Below are 18,285 nucleotides of genomic sequence, written 5' to 3'. Positions count from 1 at the left end.
ATTTTTTTTTTCAGTATACTTGCAATACTTTGGGGGGGGAGTTAAGTTTTTAAAAACTTCAGTTTCCCTTCAGAATGTATATGCTGGTGGATACTGAGGGTAGACTGCAAAGCATCTTCATGATACTTTAACAGCAAATTCTAGATCAGTGTCATAAAGAGGACTTTCTGATGGGGGCAGAAAAATTCTGTATATGCTGTTGGACACTTGAGTCATGACTAGTGCAATTGAGGAACTGGATTTTTAAGTTTAGTTTCATTTGAATCTGTTTAGATTTAAACTTAATTAGCTGCATGTGGCTCCCACATTTGGGGTTCTGGAACAGACACAGCAAAGACCTGGTGCCTTGAGAGCCAGGGCCATGTGCCTGGTTTTTATACCATTCATTCAGTCAGAATCTGCTTTGAAATGTGTCTCACTTTGGAATGAATGAATCAATCCAAAGTTTACTCAAGAAAATAATACAGTACATATTATAGGCTGTAAGTTTCCTTTGCTGGCATCTAGCTTGTCCTTTCCCAAATGAAAAATGAAGCATTTTTCTTCCATCTCATGTGTCTGTGTTTGTGTGTACATATGTGTAAGAGAGAGAGTATATGAGTGTATGTTAGAGTGTGTGTGTGTGTGTGTGTGTGTGTGTGTGTGTGTGTGTGTTTTCCCAGGGTTTGACAGCAATTAGCTCTTTGCTAGGTTTAATTACAGCCTTGCCCTCAAGGTCTTCAATCAGTGTCATCATGTTTGGGAAGCAGATGGACAAGTCAAGAGCAGCGCATGGTCCTCAGATGTTCAGCCAGTTGCCAAGTATTTAATGATGTACCAGCAAGCACTGCAGTGAGCCTCACTGCAAAGCTCCATGCGTGAAGACTGGTCTCATTAATGCCCACAGTGATAAATTTATCATGGTGCCAGTCTTACTAGAAAAAGTTAAGGTAGTATATGTTTAGTTACTAGCAGTTCCTCCTCAACCCCCCATGACTGTTTATAGGCTTTGTTCTTAAAGAGTTAATCCTGGTGTTTTAAAGCAAGAGATCTTTATTCAGATCCTGGATGTTGTGTGACCTCAGGCTGGAAATCTTTTTCTCTAGGTCGTATAGCCCTAGTGTGTCCACTTGCTGTACAGAGGTAACTTGTGGTTGCTGTGAAGCTGAACACTGTGACACTGATGTGCTAAATACGATAATGGTTACCTATGGTGGGCAGTGTTCCGTGAAGCTCCCTGATTAAAACAAGCTTGGAAGCAGGAGTGGCATCCACTTCTGAAATAGCTTGCCATTGGAAACCCTGTGAACCTGGAGAGAGGATGAAAGTTACACAAGTTCAGATTTTTCATTCTTAGGGTTGCTAGTCACCTACAACTCAATGGGCAATTAACACCGACAACAGCATAGAGAGAGATCAGTTGGCCTAGTGGACAGAAAGTGATGCTACCAAGCCAAAGGTGGGCAACTTGAATCTGCGGTCCTCAGGCCTGTTTTTAATTGTTTTTGGTCAAACATTCTTCATTGATACACACACACACACACACACACACACACACACACACACACACACACGTACATATATATACACGTACATACATACATAAATATATATCATCAAGTCAGAAACAACTCATAGCTGACCCTCCAGCAGGTTTTTAGAGGTTGTAAATCATACAGGAGGATATTGCCCATTTTCCTCCCACAGAGTAGCAGATGGATTTGAACCATGTTTCTTTGTGTTGGCAGCACAATTTCATACCACTAAGCCAACATTGTTCCCTTTTGGCCCTCATGTAAATTCCAAGTCATGGTAACACTTCATTGGGTTTCTGGCTGTAAATCTTTGCAGGAGATCACTCATCTTTCTCCCTTGAAGTGGGTGGGGAATGTGTACTTTTGTCCTTTTGGTTAGCAGACCAGCGTATGCAGTATGCCACCATTATTATTAAGCAGTGATGCCACTTCCACTTTATTTTCGTTTTTATCATATGGAGCAGGCACAACCTGCCATGGCGTGGAGCTGCTCTCCACCCTTGTTTTATTGTCTGGCACAGCCTATTCTTGCAAGCCCCACCTCACTTTTGGGGGTTGGTAGGTGTCATAGAGTTAATTCCCACTTATATTGACCCAGTGCACAACAGAATGAAACCCCACACCACCTCACAGTCTCCGCTGTGCTCATGCCCAAGACTGCACCACTGTGTTAACCCATTTCGTTGAGGATCTTCCTCTCCTTTACTGGCCCTTTACTTTTACAAGCATCATGTCCTCTTCTAAGGACTGACCTTCCTGATCACATGTCCAAAATGCATGAGATGAACCCTGTACGTTCTCACTTCTAAAGACCATTTTGACTGTATTTTCTCTGAGACAGACTTGTTTGTTCTTTTGCCAGTCCATGGTATATTCAGTATTCTTCACCGATAGCATGGTTCAAAGGCATCAATCCTGCTTTAGCCCTCCTTATTCATTGTCCAACTTTCACTTGCATATGAAGCAACTGAAGTTTTATTCATGAGTCCTAATCAGTGGACATTTGGCATGGTGTCTGCTAGCTCCTGTCTGTCAGCTCGGTCAGAAGCAGCCCAGCAGGAATCAGAAGCTGAGACCAGCACACCCAGATGCTGCCTCCTGGGAGTGTGTTGTGTGACAGCATTTCCATGTGAAAGCTGCCTGATGCCACAGAGTTGCTGCAGGGGCATATCCCAAGTAGAGCAATGATGTGACTCCTTTTTATACTCTGAATCAGAGACAAAGCGAAGGTGATAGGGAGGTGCTGAAAACAAAAATAATCTCTGCAGAAGTTTCTGGTGAGGTTCAATAGTATTACTAAAAATGTGATTCAAATGTGCCCTCTTTGAACAACCAAAACAAAGAAACAAACTAAAAAAACACCAAGCCACTGTGTTTGGGTGTCATAAGGTTTTGAAATTCCAGTCCTTTGTATTCCCTTTTCCTCTCAACCACTGTGAGGAATGCTTGCTGAGAGGCTGTTTCCCTTGGACCACTTCGGCCTCTGAGGGTTGGGCTGCCTCCCTGAATCCAGGGCTGGTTAGCCATGCATCTTGAATACACTCTTGCTAATTCAAAGCTCGAGAGCATTGTTGCTTTTTACAATTTTTTTAAACTCTTGTGCCAGTTCTCCCAGAGAGTTACAGGCTAAGCATGATAGAGATTACAGGCTCTTTCAAAGCCCCTGCCCCTTCCCCTCCCTTCTCCAGGTTATCTGATTTGAATAACACTGCTGTCTGGGGAGATCCTTCTAGACTAGGAAGTCCTATGAGGATAGTCAGTTGAGTTTCGCACATCTGCACTGGAGGTCAGATCATCTTCACACTTTACGAGTTGGAAAGCCAAGGCTTTCTCATCTTTAGAGAGAAGAGCTCAGGCTAGGACCCCACTATATCTGGGGAATAGTCGAAAACAAATGGAAAAATCTATAGTAAAACTGAAAAAACTCATGACCGAGCACCCTCTATCTAAGAGCATGCATGGTGGTGGGGTTACCGGATTTGGAGGAGATGCAGGAGAAATCATCATGCATTTATTTCTCTCAAAATTTGCAGGAAGGAGGAGTTTTAAAGATCTAACAGGAGGCTGGGAGGGATTTGAGCTGTACTGGGAGAAGTAGCCACTAAGGTCATGGGTTACCTCTGGAACAACTGGCTTCTCTTGCCACTTGAAGCCTCTGCCTGATGGGCCCTGACCCCAGCTGCCTCAACTTCTGTCAGCACAGGGGTTCCTTTCTCTACTAGGCCCTCCTGAACCCCACCTCTCCTCTGAGCCCTTTCTTAGGACCTCTCTCACTGCTTGTTTTCCACCTGGTCACTCTGGATTGGATGGTTGCTCTAGATTAGAAAAAGCCATCATGTTCAGACAAGCAAAGTAACTCTGAAGGGCTGTCATCTTGTGGAGTGCTGGTCATGTGATGATTAGACACTTGTCTACTAACTAAAAGGTTGTCAGAAATGACCTTTAAAGATTTAAACACTGAAAATCCTATGGAGCAGTCCTTATACTGTCCTATAGGAGTTTTATTAGTTATAATAGATTCAACAGCTCTTGACATTCACAAGATAAGATATTGTAGAATTGGGCTGATCTTAGTGCTACCAATGTTAATTTTGCATAATTATAATTCTCTAACTGCTTTGTTCTTCTATAAAAAAAATTATCACATTTAAAGATGGTTACAAATTTAAAATTTGTGTTGTGTTGTCCAACCTTGCCCTTACCAAAGTGAACATCAATACCAGAGGGTGTCACACACACAAACACACAGAGCGCCTGGCCTTGGATCACGACACTTTTCTCCACATTTCCTTTCTGGACCTTAGCACTCATTTAAATCATAATGAATGTCCCGGTACATTTGCCTTCTCACAGGCTCCCAGGTTTGAAATCTAGCCATGGTTTTCACAGCTGCATTTCTCTAAGCCACTGAGTTAACTTCCCTGGGGAAGTGGTGCAGGTAATGGAAATTAAGCACCTGGCACTGGGAGATGTGTACTTCGGTGACTCTTACCTCATCAGTTTATAAAAGGATAATTAGTTGCATCATAGTGTCCTTCCAAGAATGAAAATTTAAAAAAATGAGAAGGTGAGGTGTGTTGTACATGTCTAATCTTCCCCCCAGGCCCCCCGCAGCCTTAACTGGAGCTTCATCAGCACCCTACAGATGCTCTGTCTGGGGGCTCTGCCTCACCCTTGTCAGCCACACATGTTAATTGAGAGCAGTTAGGGTGTGTGTTGCAGCAGCCCTGCCTCAGGTTTGAATAGGTTAAGCAGCCACCTCAAGGCCAAACAGCTGTGAGTCAGTGGACTCAGAGTTGGGGCTCGCCCTTGTGGACTGAATTTGAGCCTGACTGTGAAGGAGTTGTGTTTAGCTGCCTATGGACTAGCGGGGGCATCTTCTATTGAAGGTTGTGTTAGTCAGCATACAGTTATGGAGCTCACACCGTGCAGTGTGAAAGGTGAACCCAGAGTGACCTTTGGCGTTTGGGGTGGAACACTGGAGCATGGGCCGTCTCTTCAGTTCCCCTGACCGCGTGGTAGAGAAGAATTTTTCAGTGACGGGCCTGTAAGGTGTCATCTGTAAATCACCCAGCCCAGGCCTTGGCCCAGAACGAGTACACTCTGGTGTTAGATTCCACATCATCCTCCCCTAGCATGTGTGGGGAATGTGAAGGCAAGTCACATGTGAACGCAGCTCACTGATTTGGAAGGAAAACCATTCATTTCTCCCTCCTGCTCATATCTTCTTTAATCATTGACATGTTTCTTGAAAATCTCTTTCCAGTGGCTGGCCTGACCTGACCTGAGTTGAATTGGCTGATACTACTGTTAAGTTGAATATAGTACAAAGAGATTTTCCAATTTGGCCAAAGAAGAGAAAGTTAATTTTAACTGCTGTGTGTCCTATTAGGTTGACTTTAGTTTTTTGTTATATTCTACATTTTAAAAACAAATACAAAGACTCCAAGAGATTCTGTTCCGTGAAGGCTGTGTGATAAGGTCAGGCAAGCCCCAGGTTTCATGTCTTGGTTTTTGCTACCAACTAACTCTGTGACCTTATTTTCCCCTTGAGTAAAATGAGCAGGCTGGACGTGGATCAGTGGTTGTAAGCTGGCAGTGTGTGGCCCGACTCTGACCCCAAGTCATGTTTTGCTTGACCCATGCCATGTTTCATTTTCTAATTGAATTTAAATGGCTTTAAGCTGGCAGGCTGTCAGCTGTCTGCCTGGGCTGTGCACACATGCATGTGCACACACTCACTCCTGTGTCACCTGCCTGCCGTTTCTCTGAGTTTCCTTACAACTCCAGGTCTTTTAAGCCTCTGCTTGATTTGCCCTTTGAGCAACTATTTTCAAAGTGGAGAAGTGGTGGGGAACTGATGTCTGGTGATAGTACAAAGCTGCTTAGCACTGCAAGGCTGGCAGGCCAAGGAAGCTCCAGTCCAGCTTTGTTTTGTTTTCTTTTTACTGTTATTGCAAAGAAAACTTCGATGTTGAGAAGTTGAGGTTAAGACATATAGAACTCTACCTGTAACAGCATTCTGAGGGACCTCTGGAGACATAGTCCATGGCCTAGTTGCCTCCTAACTCCAGGTGCTTGTGAGGACAGGGCAGAGTGGATGGGCATGGTGTGTTCTAAGTTAGCTCTATTTCAAGGTGAGCAAGCTTCACAAATTGGGAAATAAAAGTTCTTCTTTACTAAATAAGCCATTTGTGGATGGGATGGAGTATACAGTGAAAGATTTCAGAAGAATCACCATTTTTCACTTCATAATTACTATATTGCATCTTAGGGTGTATGTGTGTGGTGCAAACAGCACACTCACCTACTAACTGAAAAGTTGCCAGTTCAAGTACATTCAGAGGCTCCTAGGAAGGCAGGCTAGTCAATCAGCTGATAAAAACATTGCCGTTGTTAGAAAGCAATCAGGTCAGTCCCAACTCATAGTGATCCTGCCTACAACAGAACAAAGCACTGCCCTGTCCAGTGCCTTCCCCCCACATTATCGCTGTTTGAGCCCATTGTTGTAGTCACTATTTCAGTTCATCTCATCGAGAGCCATCAGCCTATTTACTGGCGCTCCTCTTTACCAAGCATAATGTCCTTCTCCAGGGACTGGTTATTCCTGATAATATGTCCAAAGCATTGTCCAAAGAGATGCAATCTCACCATCCTCAATTCTAAGCATGACTTTATCTTCTGGTGGTCAGTGTTCGTCACCAACACCATCAGTTAGTTCTTCAATCTTCCTTATCCAGTTTGAGTTAAATATGAGGCAGTTGGAAACTAGCCATTCAAAACCCTGTGGAGCACAGACCTGCTCTGAAATACATGGGTAGTCTTGAGTATCAGTTGATCTGAAAACATCTAGTTTAGTTTTACAGACATGGTAGACGCAGGCGATGAAAGGATGTTATTATTGTTAGGAAGATAGTGCTGAAAAGATAGGCCACCTCTGGAATCCTATGATTAGTTTAGCTTCGTTAAAGGTAGATGTGTACCACCTGCCATTTTTGTCATTTGCCAGAATCAAAAACAAGAACACAACAAAACAAAAAACAAGCAACCCCTCGTTGCTATCAAATCAGAACTCAGTCATAGCTGATGTTCCAGCTAGTTTTTGAGGTTGTAAACACATAGGAGGAAATTGTCTATCTTTCTCCCATGGAACCATTGGTAGATTCAAACACCAGAGGGACATATATTGCAGATTGCTGAACTTAACTAGCCACTTTTAGAGCTAATTTCCTGTTCTGAGATTAAGATGGGCAATGGAAGAGTAGATTTTTTTTTCTGTAAAAAGGATATGTGATTAGGTAGGAAGAGTAGATTAACCACACTCTGGGAAAGAAATCACCTAAAACTAGACCCGATCAAGGTTCTTCAATAAGATAGTATTTCATTAATAAATTCTGCTGCCAAGGACCTCTCCAAAGTGCTGAAAAAACAAGAATGTCAGTTTAAAGACTAAGATGTGCCAGATCCAATCCATGGTCTTTTCCGTTAAATCCTATTAATCTGAAAGTTAAATATAAAAGACAGAAGAAATATTGATGCCTTTGAGTTGTTGGAGAAGCTTACAGAATATCCTATGAACTTTTGACAAAAAGAAGAAACAAGTCTGTTTTGGAGGTAAATGCAACCAGGGTCTCCTAAAAGGCCAGGATGGTACTATGAGTCACAGACAAGTTGATGGCACCCAACAACAGCAGTGCTGGGCAAAGGGAGATGACTTAGGGGCTAGAGTGAGAGAGACTTAAGAAATAGGTACTGTATAGCACTTGTGTAGATCTTTTAAAAACAAGCGGCAAAAAAAGCTCTTAAGCCTTATTTGAAGTCATTATAATTTCAATACAAACTAAACATTAAATATGTTGATTTTTTTTTGGTAGATAGGAAGGTCTCATTGTCATTATATAAGAAAACGTGGTTTTTTTAGAGTGTTATTTTTATAAGTGAAATGACAAGATTTTAGGAATTGATGATTTAAGATATTACAGGAAACAAGAGAGAAGCAGCAAGAAAGACAAAATACCTGTAATTGCTGAACAGCAGATGGGATTTTGGATTCACTGCTATTCCTCTCTTCCTTTGTGACTGTGCATGCTTTATAAAGAAAAAGGAGCGCAGATGTATAAGAATAAGGGCGGGGGGCGGGGGAGGAGGGGAAGTATCTTTTCCAGAAAGACTAAAGTAAGTAACTAGACATTTTTAAATATGTACATAATGGGTTTGCTGATAATGATCCCCTATTTAGAAAAATGATGCCAAAAAGTGAAATAGCTTTTTATGACTAGTGGCTGCACAGTAATAATGCTATGAAGTTGTATTGAGATATGTTCTACTTACTATTAACTCAGCCCCTAATTTCCTGATTTCCTGCCAAGGTTTGTAAATTAATATCCAGGGCATTGGTGATACAGATGATAGTATGTCAGGCTTGGGGGATCTTTCCTGCCATTTGGCAACTGGGGAGTTGAGTCCACGCTGTTTTGCGGGATCAGTTGGAAATGACTGAGGCATTTTCAATTCTGCGGTACTCCCCTGAGATTCCATAGCTGAAGATCATGAAGCTTCTGCTTGCTCAGATGCATTCTGTAATTATGCAAACATAATCAGCCAGCAGTGTGGCTTTGTACCAAAGAAAAGGGAACACCAGAGGGATTAGAGAGTTGAGAGTTAGGACTTGGAAATGCCTGGCTAGAAAACATGGATGTGAAGTTCAAATCTGTGTGGCTGGTCCATAAAACCACCCAGTTGCTCATCTTGATCCTGCATTTGACTTGAAACTACTTGGAGACCTGAAATGTGAGGCTTTAAAGAAAAGTGAAATTGTTTTAGTGTTTAATTCATTTCTTCCCCTGACTTTTCCTGTTCGTATTTAATACTGTGAAACTAAAGTGGCATTTGTTTAAAATCTCAAGTGTGTGCTGCTGAACATCACTCATTGTTTTTAAACTGCTGAGCAGAAATATTTGAGCACTTGATTTTTCATTTTGAGTAACTAATGGAATCTTTTATAAAAATATATAAGAGGATAGAAATAAAAGGGAAATGTACTTTGTAGCTCATGGAGCACCTGGGGTTTAGGATTAATATTTCCACCAACTATTTATAAACATATGAAGTCGTTGTTCGTGGTGTTGTCTTTTCTGAGGCCAATACCATAAGCATAAATTTCTGTTGTAGAAATTTATGAAAAGAGCAACACAAGTAAAGCAAATAACCTAGAGAGGGACAATTGTATGCCTTTGTTCGTTCAAATACTGAAGTCCTGCTGTGGGCCAGGCTCTGTTCTAGGTCTGAGGACTCCACTTAGGACACAAGGTGAAGCAGTATGTGACTCACTAACTCACTGCGGTGAACGACTCGTAGCTGACCCACCAGTCAGTTTCTGAGGCTGTCAATCACTGAGAAGGAGACTGCCTATCTCTGTCCACATAGAACAGGCTTGGGGAATGTAATAAATGTCACTGAACTGAACATGTAAAAACAGTTGAAATGGCAAGTGTTTTGTTTTATGAATTTTAGAAAGTAGTACCTTCATTATAAGAGTATTGTTGTTGTGTACCGTTGAGTCAAAACCAACCTATAGCTGACCCTCCAGTGGGTTTTCAGAGGCAGTTAATCGCACGGGAGGAGATTGTCCATCCTCCTTATGCTGAGCAGCTGATGGATTCGAACCGTGTGCATTGGAATTGCAGCACAGCTTCTTGCTACTAGGCCATCGGCGCTTATAAGATTATTAGGAAGATTAAATGAATTTGTTGTTAGTTGCTATCCCATAAGCTCCAACTCATAGTGACCCCGTGTATAACAGAAATCAAACTTGACTCGGTACGTACAATCTTTATGATGACTGACATGCTCACATTCATTGACATTCTTATGTCAATCCGTTTCACTGAGGGTTGCCCTCACCTTCACTGGCCTGCACTTCATCAAACATGAAATTCTTCTCCAGAGGTCAGTCCCTTCTGATGGCATGGCCAAAGTAAGTTAGTTGAACACTTGGACACTATTATCTGATCTATAGGATTTCCTTTGGCTAATTTCCATAAGTAGCTCACTAGGGTTTTCCTTCTAGACTTAGTCTGTAAGCTCTGCAGAAACCTGGCCACCTTTATTGACTCTGCTAGTACAGACTTTCTTCTCTTTGTGTGAGTAGAGCACGTTCCTAAGCTGAAATAATGAAAGCGTTCCCGTTAACTTATGTAGAAAAAACCTGACTGTGCCTAGACTTGAAATATAACTTAACCAAGCCATGCCATAGTGCTCACAGACACAGCCAAAGCTATGGTGGCTCGATGCTGAGATGCTGAGTGTAGTTCTGAGGGAAAGAAGGAGGCTAGAGGAGGCACTGCTCTCACTGTTCAGGGTGTGTACTGCCTCTTTAAACTGCTCACTGCAAAGCACTAGTTTCATGAATGTGGAAATGCTGTTTGGGTTTCCCTCAGCTTGATAAAACAAGTACTAATGTAAGTCTTTCATAAAATCCAAGTGGTGTGAAGTGAACTTTTGAAAAGCAGGCCTACTGTATTTGAAATACAGGTGGCCTAGCTTTCATCATCACAGTATCTTAGCCACCACAACATAACAAACTGAGGGACAGGTCACTTAATTTAATATATTAAATTATTAATTTAATTTCGTTCTAATTCACCAGCCACTCCACAGAAGAAAGATGGATTGTTTCCTTCTGAGTGATTCACAGCCTCTGAAACCTGCTGGAGTGTCAGCTATGAGTCACTTCCAAGTTAATGGCAATGAGTTGAATTCTCCTTCTGGAATTCTAGCTTTGTTGTGAGGAATTCAGTAGCCAGGGTGCCTGAGCCAACTTGAGAAGGACCTGGATCAATTGAGGGCTGCTTGGGGCCTCTGGTGAGCCCTAGTCAGGCAGTGCCAGGCCCTGAAGCTTACAAGGCTGGGCAGAGGGAACACAGCACTCAGGTGACTCCTCTACGGTCTCCCAGAGGCTGAGATTGGCCCCTCAAATGTGTGCTGGGTGATAAGGGTGCTGGGGAGGAAGGAAGGGTTGGTTCAGTGTGGAATGGTGACAGGTCTGGCAGCGTGGCCTCTGTGACTGTGAGCCCTGCTATGGACTGTGGTCCCTCTGAGAGCCTTCCTGGGTCTGCCCCTGTAATACAGCCAGCTCTACACAGTGATGTGAACTTCAGTTCTTCCCAACGCCAATAGCAAGAGGTCAGTCTGGAGTGAGGACTTGGAGGCAGTTCTTTTCTTAGACCTCTTTGTCTCCCTCAGCCAGGAGTTTTGCAAACTCTTTCTGCACGAAGAGTTACTGTGAAAGCACCTAGAATGACTGTGGAATACAATAGCTTCAGTTGTAAGAGTTGAATGGGCACGGTGGTTCCCATATGTGGGGAGACAAGTACCATTTGAGGAAAGATGCCCATCTACAAGTAGAGGAATGTGACAGCTTGCCAGCACACATCAGAAATTAGGAGACAGGTCCCAAAGAAAGGGCCACCCCAGCCAAGCTCTTGATCTGGACTTTGAGCTTCCAGAGCTTAGAAGTTACATCCATGTTTTTGAAAGCCACCTACTTAATAGTATTTTTGCTACAGCATAATGAGGTAATAAGACAGTCTCATTGGCAAAGAAATGTACTAAGTTCAGTGACATCTTTATGGCTTTGGGTCTTCTAAAGCTGGAATTCACAAGAAGCAAGTAGCTGACCAACTCCATGTAATAACCTGGCCTGAAGGAGGTGGGTTGTGGACACTACTGTTGGTGGCAAGATTCCCAGAGTTTTAAGATCACGACCAGTGACCTTGGCCAGTTAACTGTAACCAGGTGCCTGCAAGTGTGTGAGCCACAGCATCAGTGCCTGTTTGCACAGCTGAAAACAGTCCCTTTGTGGGCAGGAACCTCCACCACATTCCACTTAACATTCTGGCATACTTTGTCTTTCATTAGAGGAAAAACTGATTCCTCTTCATCAAAAGAAGCATGTGATTAATGGAAAACTCAAAGTGCCTGTGGTTCTTTGATAATTGCTTTTTAAGAAACATCATTAGAGTGCCTTTAGAACATAGTAAAATTCAGGTAGGTTGCATTTGATTGTTCCGAAAGCATTTCTAAATCTTAAATCAAGGCAGAAAAGTCTGTAAGTGATTACACCTGTGTCAAGACTTCATCTTGCTGGGTTTTTCCATTGCCCAGCAGGAATGTTAACACACCCAATAACTGCTGGAGTGCTCTGAATTTTCTACCTGGTGTGATAAAGCAAGATATCCTTTAGGGTGCCTCAGAAAAGCCCAAAGGGTAGAGTCAGGAAGTAGTTTCACTTACTCAGCTTCCACAGATCCATGTCTGGGAGGCAAAACCGTTTCTCGTGCAGTGAAGTTTATGGTGTAGGGGAATAGAGTTAGCCAGAACTTCTCAACGAATAATTTGAGGTCTGGTTAAAATGTAGTTGTTGCTTCTGTATGTCTGGGTAGGCACTGAGAATCTGTGTTTTAGCAATCACCAGTGATGGTGTTTGCTACCCATCATGGACCATAGTTCATGTAGTGATGAGTTTGAGGGCTGCTTAGACCACTTGGAAAGGGAAGAGTGATGCTTACAGAAGAATAGCAGTAACAGTTTCTTCATTTTCCTATTGAGGGTCATCTGTGTACCTGTCCCAGATGCTCATTTGCTGCACCGGGAGGCTGAGAAGTCTGGTGGCCCCATCATTCACTCATCAAGGATGGTTGCACTTTGGCAACAACCTGGTTTGGGCAGTTTCCTCGTGACTCTTCCCATAGTATTTTGTATGTGTAGCCTGGTATGTGCAGATAGATGGCCCAGAGGTGCTATGGTAGAAGAATCAGAGTTTCAGGTAGTATCATACTTAATGTATTGTTCTTTAAAGAAAGAAATTGTGAAGAGAACAGCCATGAGCAACAGTCAGTTGCCAACAGACCTGTGGACATGGAACCCGTCTGCCATTTTCTCCAATCTAAAAAACTCAGACTCATTGCTGTCAAGTTTGAACGGACCCATAGCTGACCCTTCAGTAGGTTTTCAGAGGCTATGAATTACATGGGAAGAAATTTCCCATCTTTCTCCTGCAGAGGAGCTAGTGGATTTGAACTGCCTACCTTTGGGTTGGCAGTGCACTTCCTTGCCCACTAGGCCTTCAGAGTGAAATGGTCAAGCAAGTTGGTTTTCCATTCAATGATTCGTGTATGTTTTGTTTTGTGAAATTCATTTTAATACCCATGTTGTAATTGCACTGTTTTCTCTCTGACTTTGTTTAATTACCTAGCTGCCCAGGTGCTAAATTTTCTTCTGATACTCATCGTTGCCAGGTTTCTAGAACATGGAACTCAACCTGTCTTTCTTTCAGAACAGAAATGCTAGATCTGGGGAAACCCAGAGGCTTTGTTTGGAAGTCGTTTTCTAAGTGAGGCTGGTCTGTGGCATCATCACACAAGCAGCATCCCAGTACTTGGCTAGGACAAAGTATTTAATCCTGCTTTTGTAATTAAATAGCAGGATGATTTTTATAAACTATTGACAGCAGGGCTGGGTTCTGCTTGTTTGCCTATAGTTCTGAGGACTGTCTGTTCATGGTAGAGCAGGAAGAGGAATTTTTATTGTTGTGAATATAGATACATAAATAATTTTCCCCCTGAAAATGTGTTGGTTTAGATTGGTTTAGGTATTAGCTGGCAGAGTGCCCTATCTTTGTTCGAACTGACTGTCCTTGACGCCAAGTCATAACTTGTTCTCCACTGTAATCTACTCTCTCTTTGATTGTCCTCTGACCTCTGATCTCTGCTCTGCCCTCCAGGTGGCTACAGATGGTCTGTAGTGCTTGGTACCAAAGCCCACCATCATCAAGGGCTCCGTGCAGTAGTGAGGAAAGTACTCACTGAGAACTTTTTTTATTTTTGTTTTAATTCTTTCACTTATACTTAAATACCAAAAAGAACAAGCAAGAGACCTTTGGGGAATATTTCATACTGTATTTGGAAGGGTGGAGGGGCAGTGTAAGAAAAGAAGACTGTGGGCAAGATGGATTGACTCAGTGACTCAAGTAATGGAGGTAGGCGTGTCAGAAACGATGAAGTTGGCTCAAGATAGAACAGGATTCAGGGCTGTGGTATATAGGGTTACTATGAGTCGCAAGTGACTCAATGATACATAACAACATCATTATAGAGGAAGAATATAGCAAGCAAAAAAAGGCTTGTGAAACTAGCTGCCTTTTCTAGTATTTTTTTATTACATTGTTCCATGTAATAGAGCTACATCGAGAGAATGAATTCTCAAACAGCAGGGAGAGTTTCTCTTTCCACCCAGTAACCAGTTACAGAAGGCAAACACTGGCTTGGTTTTGGAGCTACAGGATGAATCAGACATGGCCCAGCCTGGAAGAGCTGGGTAAAGGGGCCATCGAAAGGGATACACAGCTCACCCATAACACTGTGGGTCATGGAATGCCACCTTGGGGAAGAGCTTCCAATCAGACCGCGACTCTGTGTAAGAAGAAAGCCAAGCTGTGGCTTGATTCTTTCTTGGCCTTAGAGTGTGAGTAGGTACTGGTAACTCAGAATCCTCATGAATCTTCGGGGTGGGAAGTGCAGGTGGATGGCAAGTACTAAACGACCTTCCTACCATCTTGTCCTGGAGTTGCGGGGGGATCTTGTGGTGCAGAACTATAAGGATAAGGGTACAGCTTACCAGCAAAAAGAGGGAGCACAGAATAGCAACAGTCCAGGCTTCACTAGGATAACATTGTCCAGAGAAGGGAGCAGCTCCGGACCAGTTCTGGATACGCATGAACAATGATATTGGGAGTGCTGGGTGGTACAGGGTTCCATCCCAGCAGTTCAACATTTCTAGGCTTCTAAGCTGAACATAGTCTTCAATATGGACTACAAGAAATAAAAAGATGTGTTGCCTTTGGGGAAATGAGCTGTCAAGGACCTCTCCAAAGTGCTGAGAAGCTGTTATTGTCAGTTTAGATACTAAGGTGTGCCTGATTCAAGCCAGAGTCTTTCTCATTTACTTCCTGGGTATCTGAAAGTTGGACAGTGAATAAAGATGACAGGAGAAGAAACAATGCCTTTGAGCTGTGGTGTTGAAAAGAGTATTGGATATCTCAGGGACTGCCAAAAGAACAAGTAAGTATGTCTCAGAGAAAGTGCAACCAAGCTGCTCCTTAGAGGCAAGGATGGTGAAACTTTCACATAATTTGAGTCGTCGTCAGGAGGGTCCAGCTCTTGGAAAAAGACATCATGTTTGGAAAGGTGAAGGATCAGTGGAAGAAGACCCTCAACAAGATGGATTGATATAGTGACTGTGGCAATGGGATCAAGTATATCAGGGATGGTGAGAATGATAGAGGATAGGACAGGATTCAGAGCCATTCATAGGATGGCTGTGAGTCCTGGTCAACCTTCAGCACCTAAAAACAACAAGGTGAGGAGCTCGGAGACGTAACCTTCACCTGCCACCTACTGCTCTGTGGCCTAAAGAGCTAAATGGCTTCCTTCCCTTGTAGGTGGGCCTCTGTACCCCACCTGTAAAAGCAAGGATCTCCACCCTGACATACCCATAGGGCTCTTGGTGGCCTGCAAGGGGAGAAGATGCCACAGTGCTTGCTGACTAAGGTGTCCTGTGACATCCTCAGCCCAAGGGCTCGGCACTCATGTCTCTCTTGCTCCTTTTATGTTGTAGGAATAGAACTGTGCCCCCCTGAAAAGCGGTTCATGATCACCATGGTGGCGAGCTTCGTGGCCATGGCTGGGCAGTTCCTCATGCCAGGACTGGCTGCCCTGTGCCGGGACTGGCAGGTGCTGCAGGCCCTCATCATCTGTCCCTTCCTGCTCATGCTGCTCTACTGGTCGTAAGTACCCCAGCCTGGGTGGGTGCGAGCCCCCTAGGAGATAAGTCCACCAACCCAGACCCCCCCCACTTGTGTCCCATAGACTTGCGGGCATGTGTGTGTGCATGTGTGTGTGTGCTGGGGGCGGGGGTGGGGGGACGTGGTGTTTTCCCTCTCTTTTTAAAGCATTGATTGTAATTTTTTTTAACTTGATCTTGGAAAATGTTCCGACATACACAAAAGTCAACAGAATAGTGGGGTGAGCCCCACATGTTCCTTGACCAGTTCCAGTAATATGCATATACTTGACAGACTTTTGCCTATTTTGTGCCACTGCCCCCTAACCCTAGTTATTTCTACATGAATATTTATGCATGGATTGAAAGGAGTGTTGTTTTGGGGGAAGAGAACTATGGGAATGTTCAGACCAAGCTCTATACCCTCTATATTAGGGTAGGCACAGTACAAGCTCTTAGCCAAATCTTACAGCACTTTGGCTTTGGTTTTTGTGTAACTTTTTATTGTGACTTGATTGAAGGTTTACAGAGCAAATTGATTTTGCATTCAACAGTTCACATGCTTTATGTTTTACGACATTGGTTACAATCCCCACATTGTAATAGCATTCTTCCCAATTCCTTCCTCTATGTTTCCCATTTTCATTGGTTTATTTCCTATCCCTTTTTCCCTTCTGAACTTTGTTCCTGGGCAGATAACGCCACTGTGATCTTAACATAGTTGATTGTTGTGAAGAGTGTTATTGATTCCCTTACAGGCCTATCTATTTCTTGGCTAGAAGTTAAGTCAGTTCCATCAATTCCAGATTATTTAAGTTCAGAGTTTGAAGGGTGACTAAAAGCCGTAGTCTGCAGGGTTTCTCTATCTGTATCAGACCGGTAAGCCTGGTCTCTTTATGATTTTTTATTTTGTTGTACATTTTCACCCACGCTATTAGAGAACGCCTGTTGTGATCCCTTTCGGCATTGTCAGCAGTGGTAGATGAGAAGAGCCACCATCTCATTTGTCTGGTCTTGGGGTTGTAAACTCATGTGGCCCATTAGTCCTTTATAGTGATGTTCCTGGATTTTCTTTACTCTTCTTTGCTCCTAAAGGGAAAAGACCAATAATTCCACTTTGGATGGTCACTTGTAAACATTTTAAGACTCCAATTACTACGTACCAAAGTATTAAGGAGAATATCTTTGTGCATTGTGTTTTTCCAGTTTACTTTAATGTCCCCAGGTACTATGGTACTCTGGTCTTGGGCCCACTGCCTATTTTTATAAATGAAGTTTGTTGGACTACAGCTATGCCCTCCTTCCCATATTTATTGCCTCTGGCGGCTTTCTTACTACAATAGTGGAGCTGAATAGTTGTTGAAGAGATGGTGAGACCTCTATAATAATAAAAGAAATATTTACTATATGGCTCTTCCCACAGGAAAATGTGGCCACCTTCCATCTAAAGGAATCCAATATGGTTTTAGATTATATTATGACTCTCATTTTTTATTTACTAAGAAAAAAGTTAAACCTACAGGTTTGGGGCACAGCCTGACAAGAGTTGTATTGCCAACCCAAGGGCAGGCAATTTGAATCCACTAGCTGCTTCACAGGAAAAGGATGGGTGGTCTGCTCCCATGTGATTTACAGCCTCTGAACAACCATTGGAGGGCCAGCCATGAGTCAGCTCTGACTCAACGGCAGTGAGTAGTGAGTATAGGATCAATAGTCAAGATTGAATCTACTTCTATCTAGATAGATATTATGAAATAGTGATTGTTATAAAATAACTCTTTTCTTTCTCTCCTTTCTATACCATCCCCCACCCCCTACCAACACCACCTTAGCTTCACCTATCAGTACAATGAACTGTAGTATGTTGTTGTTGTTGTAATGTGCTGTCAAGTTGCCTGCAACTCATAGTGACCCTATGTACAGCAGCTCTGAAGCCTGCCCTGTCCTAAGCCAGTCTCCTCAATTAGTGTACTCTAAGTGTGCTCCACTGTGCATAGGGTTTTTGAAGACCTGATATATTTCAGAAGTAGATGGCAAATCCTCTTCCTAGTCTGTCTTAACTAGGATCTTAGTTTTAGAATAGTATCTGACAGATAAACTGTAGTATATGCACATGCATTTATCATATATATGTATATAGATAGATATATATATATGGATATATGGATATGTGTATATATATGTATGTATGCATGCATATATATAGAGACAGAGTTTTATAAGTATATAGATAGATCAATAGATCTAGATCTATCTAGAATCCAGTTTGGAAGTCATCTGCAGAAGCCAGATTCTATAGCGGCTTGTTTGCTTGTTCTGGTGAGGATTAGGGTGCAATGTATGATCGTGGAGAAACAACAAAAGTTATAGAAATGTTCAGGTCTTTTGTTCATAGGGGTGCTATGAGTCGTCTATGACAGCACTTGACAAC

General features: G+C 42.8%; 1 protein-coding gene across 1 annotated transcript in view; it reads left to right on the top strand.

Moving 5' to 3' along the window:
• Positions 1–15,862, top strand: part of SLC22A23 (solute carrier family 22, member 23) — a 124,320-nt gene extending 108,458 nt beyond the window's left edge. Inside the window, exon 4 of the mRNA XM_006888723.1 lies at positions 15,690–15,862. Coding sequence (XP_006888785.1) covers positions 15,690–15,862 — 173 coding nt within the window. The remainder of the gene's footprint in view (positions 1–15,689) is intronic.
• The last annotated feature ends 2,423 nt before the right edge of the window (positions 15,863–18,285 follow it).

Source organism: Elephantulus edwardii, unplaced genomic scaffold, assembly GCF_000299155.1.
Source record: "Elephantulus edwardii isolate Elephantulus edwardi_28Jun2011 unplaced genomic scaffold, EleEdw1.0 scaffold00071, whole genome shotgun sequence".
Classification (NCBI taxonomy): domain Eukaryota; kingdom Metazoa; phylum Chordata; class Mammalia; order Macroscelidea; family Macroscelididae; genus Elephantulus; species Elephantulus edwardii.
Note: the sequence above shows the minus strand (reverse complement) of the source record. Positions and strands in the feature narration are given on the sequence as shown.